General features: G+C 40.5%; 1 protein-coding gene and 1 pseudogene across 1 annotated transcript in view; one reads left to right on the top strand and one right to left on the bottom strand.

Moving 5' to 3' along the window:
• The first annotated feature begins 414 nt into the window (after positions 1-414).
• Positions 415-6,000, top strand: part of ERCC6 (ERCC excision repair 6, chromatin remodeling factor) — a 45,385-nt gene continuing 39,799 nt past the window's right edge. Inside the window, 4 exon segments of the mRNA XM_010714484.2 lie at positions 415-520; positions 799-1,033; positions 1,907-2,340; positions 5,032-5,152. Of these exon segments, the coding sequence (XP_010712786.1) occupies positions 1,910-2,340; positions 5,032-5,152 (552 nt within the window). The 5' untranslated portion in view covers positions 415-520; positions 799-1,033; positions 1,907-1,909.
• Positions 4,456-4,629, bottom strand: LOC116216914 (annotated as a pseudogene).

Raw genomic sequence — 6,000 nt, 5'->3', positions numbered from 1 at the left:
TGTTGTTGTTAATCTGCACTGTTTCAAGACAGTCGCTCAAGAAAAGATGACCACAGGAATACATGCAGGGACAACTCAGAGGCAGCTGAAGAAAGCAGTTCCGTGTTTTAACTGAATCACAAATCAGTTCCTGGAGTCACAAGTTCAAATCTAGCTGCTCAGCACTCATTTAGCACAGAAATTCCAAACTGCATGCCTGTCCTATCACAGGTAGCCAAAGGCTGTCAGTAACCACAGCCTAGCAGTAGTTCTGCAGCTCAAAGAGGAGCAGCGTCCAGAACTGTCATGGGGAGAGAGAAGGAAGAGGGAAAAAGGGGCACAAGGCCTAACGAGTTCTGGAGAAAGTTTAATTTTGCTTCTGTCACTTGCAAGCAATCAGGGACATGCACTCAAATTGAAAGTACGACACAGACCCCCTCAATACAGCATCGCGCATGCGCAGTCGCGGCAGTGCCGGAGGCGGAAGTGACGCCGCAAAGGAGCGGCGGATGTGATGGCGGATGTGATGGCGGCGGGGGAGGTGGGTGCTTCGTGCCGCGGTGTCAGCGGGACTCCGCGCTCAGGGGCTGTGGTGAATCGAGCAGTCGGAGCTTATTGTCTTCCCATCTCGCCAAGGGCTTGTCGCCAGCCGTGAGGGAAAGCCGTGTGCAGCGGTTCTGTCGCAGCCACACCGGCCCGGGCCTGTTCGTGGGGAGGTGGTGAAGTCGTGCGGCTGGCAGTCGGAGCGGGCTGTGCGTGCCGAGGGAGCGCGGGGTGCTAACGGGGTGCTAACGGGGTGCTAACGGTGTTTGTGCTCAGGGCCTGGCCTGCTGTGTGCTTCGGGGCTGATGGAAGAAGAGGGTGAGCGGGAACCCGGCCCCGGGGGCTGCCGTGCTGGGAGGGGATGCTGAGCCCTCCCTGCCGCCTCAGCGTCCTCATTCACAGCGTCCTCATTCACAAAGCTTGTGCCTCCCTGAAGGTGAACTAAGCCACGTCCTTCCCTGAGAAACTCCTTCTAAAGGCTCTGAACAGTACCAGCACCGAGGTTGCCGTGGTAAGTCGTTCCCGTGTTAAAGCCTGTTAGTTGTTAGGGCACTGTGTCCTGCTTCAAAGCTGAACTGTCAAACTGAAGCCTGCAGTGGTTCACAGCAGTGCTTTTACTGGCAGGTTTCCTGGTCTGATTCTCAAACACCTGATCTGTTTTTTCTTGTCTGGTGAGAAGCTTTGTATTGTGATTTTTCTCCAGTAGCTGTCCTTTGACTTTTCCCTCGTATTTTCTTATCTTATGAAAAGGTAAAAGGTTATATGTCAAGTGGGTGTGCTTTTCTAGCTGTACTCTTACAACAGCAAATATGGAAACAAAACCAATTTCCTGATTAGTTTTGACACATCTTTTTGTCTGCGTTCAGCTTGACTGTTTTTTTCGTACTGTTCCACAGAAAACTTATGTTAGGCTGTTTAAAATACTCACTAAATACTAATGGTTTGCTTTTTATGCTTGAAGTCTTATACTATTTTGAATGTTTGTACTTTTGGTTTAGGGCATTTTCTGTCGTGTATGATTTTGTTATTTTGTCCTCTGGAGCATGACCGTTCATGCAAGGCTCAGTTCACTCTGGTGAAGAGAACAGTAGTTACAGACTTTTTTTTTCTTGATATAAGCATTTTCTAGGAGTGCATCATACTGTAGACTTTAAGATGTTTTTGCCACTCTTCCTTTTGATTGTAGAAATAGCGTGGAGAGAGAAACCTTTGGGTGGAGGATGCCTCACAGAAAGGTGAACTACCAGGTGTTTTGAAATAACAATTTCACATGAAGATATGTACTTGTTTTGCTCCTGTTTGGGCACTATCTCCGTGAGGAACTTTGTGTGTGAATATTGTTATGGTGATGTGATTCTTACTTTTCTTCGTTTCTTTTGAACAGATAATGCCAACAGAAAACAGCCACCTACCAGACAGTATTCAAGAACAAGACCCCATTACTACTGTAAGCAGTATTTGCCCCCATAATGCTGAAGAATCAGGAACTGAACAAGACAATGGCATTTGTAACAGTGACCAGGGTAATCATTTTGGAGTTCACAGCTCTGACAGCAAGCCATCCACTTCTGTGGCAGTTCCCATGGAGGTACCCAGAAGAGGACAACCCCTTCTGCATATCAACAGGCAGCAGATTCAGTCCGTTTCATATAGTGCACAGGCTGCTGAGCTCAAAGGTTTAGGAGTCGATGTGTATGACCAGGATGTGTTGGAGCAAGGAGTTCTCCAGCAAGTAGATAATGCAATTAATGAAGCTAACAAAGCAACAAAAATAGCTGATGCTGAAAAAGAGTATCAGTCAGTGCTGGATGACTTAAGGTAAGTTTTCTGTCCTTGATGTTGTCTTCTGTTACTAGCAATCAAATTATGCTCAATGTCTCATGTTTTTAAAAGCTGAAAGATTAAAGCATTTCACTATCAGAATAATGAAGCATTGCTCTTATTTGACCTGTGTAGTCATGCATCATAGCTTTAGAGACCTAAGATACAGAGCGCATTTCCTTTTTTTCTACTTTGTTGCCCACCTTACTGCAATGCTTGTTTGTTTCCTGGGCCGTGAATAACTGCATTATACTTTGTTATTCACAGTTACCACAGAAGTATCACTTCTTCAATCCTGCATGCTTCATGTGGTTACCTACTTCTACCTCGTTTCAGTAGCTTGTTACAGTTATTTTCTGTAACTTGTGTGGCTCCATATTGTCAGGGTACTACAACCAGAGCAACCTTTGTTCTGGTTTGTAAAAAGTCCTCGAGAATGCTTTTAAATAATCAAATGCTTAATGTGATATGTTGATAGTAGAAGACTCTGAGTGATAAGGGCTACATGTCATTGAGTTTTGATCTTTGAACTTCCTGTTTCTAATCTCATTGTAGAATTATTGTGTGATATTGTAGAATTACTGTGTTGTTATTGTGAGTTATTTACGTGTGCATCTCTTTCACTGAGCTGTGTTAGTGTTCTCTTCTAGTCTTCAAGAGTAGTGTATACCTCCATTGTCTGTTTGAACTCTTATGGAGTGCATAGAACTAAGCACGTGCATTAATTTTCCAGTTTGGCCGTGGAGATGTAAAACAACTAAGTATGTGTGTAAAACTGGAGCTTGATTTGAGATGTTATGTAGCAGAAGGAAATAATGATTAGACGGTCATTGAGAAGATGAGCATATTTGCAATTTGATTTATCCAGATATTGAAAGAGTGATGCACAGCCCTATCAGTTGACTGATATTTTCTGTAAGAAGTATCCCAATGTTTTTTCTTACCCCCGTATTTTCATCTTCCTGCTTACAGTTTTAAAATTAGATTTACATGAAGGGATACGAATGGTTTGTGTAGATCTGCAGAAACTTACCTGTATAGAAGGGTCTGTCCAAGTCTGAAAGTTGACTTTGAGAAAATAAGTAGAGATACACATGACTTGTTGAAAGTGCAAAAGTGCAAATGTGAGTAGAGTGTGATAGTTGATGGTTCTGTAACACTGAATGCATAACTGTAGGTAAGCCTAGGTGAGAAATGTTTTTGAGAAGTTTGTATGGAGTTCATAGCAGAAGCTGCATGGTGGGATAACATCTGCACAAGTTTAAGTAGGAAAAGGAGAAGAAAAAATGATTGAAGTTAATTTTTTCAGTCCTGTTAAATAAAGCATTGTGGAAGAAGACAGTAGCAGCATGTAAGAGACCCCAGGGCCAAGGAAGCAAGGACCAATAGATCAGAGACCTGCAAGAGTGTAGTATAGTTTAAAGCAAGAAAAAAGACTGAGAAAGGGGTTGGGATGGTTCAGAAAGGTTTATCGGGAGTGAAGGATTGAATGTGTGAAGATAGCATTGATAGCTGGCAGATCACATCAAGGGGAACAGTGGTAGAGTCCAGACTAGAGCCGAGGAGTTCTAAATGATCAACAATTTCCTCCCTAAGAATTAAATGTACAGTGCTCTTCTTTGCATATAAGGGGAATAATAGTTACTTTGTAGGCAAGAAGAGCTTTCTGGGGCGTTTTCATAGAGCTTTGAGATGCTAATTTGTATATCCTTATGAAATATTCTGCTATTTAAATCAAGAAACAGATAAATTGCTTTTGATAGTGATGCAGTGCCTCCTTGCAAACAAATGCAATAGTGAAAACAAATGATATCAGATTATAACTATTTTATGTAGAAATGAGAAAAATGGTAGTGCATAAGTAAGGAAATGTTAATGTACATATGCTGTTAATTCTTTCAGATAGTTTGATTTCCTGAAACTATATTTATACCTCGTAATCTAAATAAGCATCTGTATATAATGACATCAAACAGTGTACAGTTTTACGAAGTGAAAACAAAGAGTTTCTCGTTTAGATTATTGTATGGTATCATAGAATCGTGTAGATTGGAAGATACCTGCAAGATCATCAAATTCAGCCATCAACCTGAGCTATAAAGCCCCATCACAAAACTGTGTCCCTCAGTGCCACCTTCACGATGTCAGAACAGCACACAGAGTGAAAAGAGTGAGCTCCAGATCCAACTCCTGAATCCCAAAATCTGTTTAATAGAAAGTCTTCCCATTGAAGACATATCAGATATTGAACTGATAAGAACTGTTACAATGCTTGATCTTAGCTAGTTCTGTGCTGCTTCTATCTCTGACGCTTGTCACTGTAGCCTGTTTTGTTTTGCTTTGTTTTTAATTGTATTCTGTTTATCTTTAGTAGCAAAATCAACCACTTCATTCCGTTATTGTGATCATCAGGCTTGTGGCTTCTGAGTACTAAATAACAGTATTTTGTTTAGTGTCATTTCCTTTGACATTTTAATATTAGTAGAACTTTGTTTACAAATATTAATGTTTACATTTTTTAAATCTTCAATGTTTCTAATGATGTTTAGTCATAAAGTGCTTATTTAATTGTAGTCCTTTTTAAATCTTACCTTAAACACTGTGGAATTTTTAAATTGTCTGAATTGAAAATGTTCTAATTTTCTTTACTGCAACTGAATAGTACATTGCAATCTTTTTGTTTTTCAGATCATGTACAACATCTCTGAAACAAATAGATAAAATTATTGAGCAACTTTCACCTCAGGCTGCCAACAACAAAGATATAAACAGAAAACTAGATTCTGTAAAACGGCAAAAATACAACAAGGTGATTAGATTACTTTAATTTCCTGCTCACAGTACTTGGCTTGTGCTTTGGCTTAAGGTCTGGATTATGTGATGTAATTGTTGCTTAATTGTATAGAGCAGAATCAGTCTAAAATTGCTGTCTTTCCCTTTTAAAATGGTTTAATTTTCTACCAAAAAAAAGTAAATAACTAAAGATGTGAAGGGGGTGGAGGGGTTGATGTTGGCTTTTTGTTAGCATGTTTATTTGGGGGTGGACCGTGTTGATTCTTTAATTTTAGACAAAGCTGTAAAACTTGCTTGGAAGACTGATTTGCATGAAATTAATTAAATCCTTCCTAGTAGTATTTCAAGAAATGGTAAAGCATTTTTAGAGCATGATTTGAGAGTTGGTCTAAATCTCAGCTCTCACGGCCTTAATTTCCCATGTTCCTTTTTCTGGATGCTCTTTCACTCCATCTTTCTTGTAGTAACGTGCATCATTGCCTTTTGTGAGCTGTTGTAACTTGCTGGTGTGACAAAAGCTGCTCCATTTTTTTCCTGCTGTAGTTTTTAGCTAAAGGAGCTGTAGAGCAATCTAGCAGGCATCAGTGTAACGTAAGCCATAGACCTGTACATCTGTGAATGGGAAGGAGAAGGGAGAAAAGCAAAACTTATGGTTAGGAATGTAGTTCTTAGATCTTCTCACTGTCTCATGGAAATGCACCTAATAGTTTCTGTAATGATTGCCCAACTCAAAAACTTCCTCTCTGCACTTCTCTCCAGTCTTGGGCTTTTTGCCACTGACCCCATTCAGTTGTTTCTTTTTAGTTATTCTTCTGATCATTTCAGCAACTGGGATAATGTTGTATTCACAGATTGGCCAACTGA

Source organism: Meleagris gallopavo, chromosome 8 (genome assembly GCF_000146605.3).
Source record: "Meleagris gallopavo isolate NT-WF06-2002-E0010 breed Aviagen turkey brand Nicholas breeding stock chromosome 8, Turkey_5.1, whole genome shotgun sequence".
Lineage (NCBI taxonomy): Eukaryota > Metazoa > Chordata > Aves > Galliformes > Phasianidae > Meleagris > Meleagris gallopavo.
This window is presented reverse-complemented; position numbering and strand designations above follow the sequence as displayed.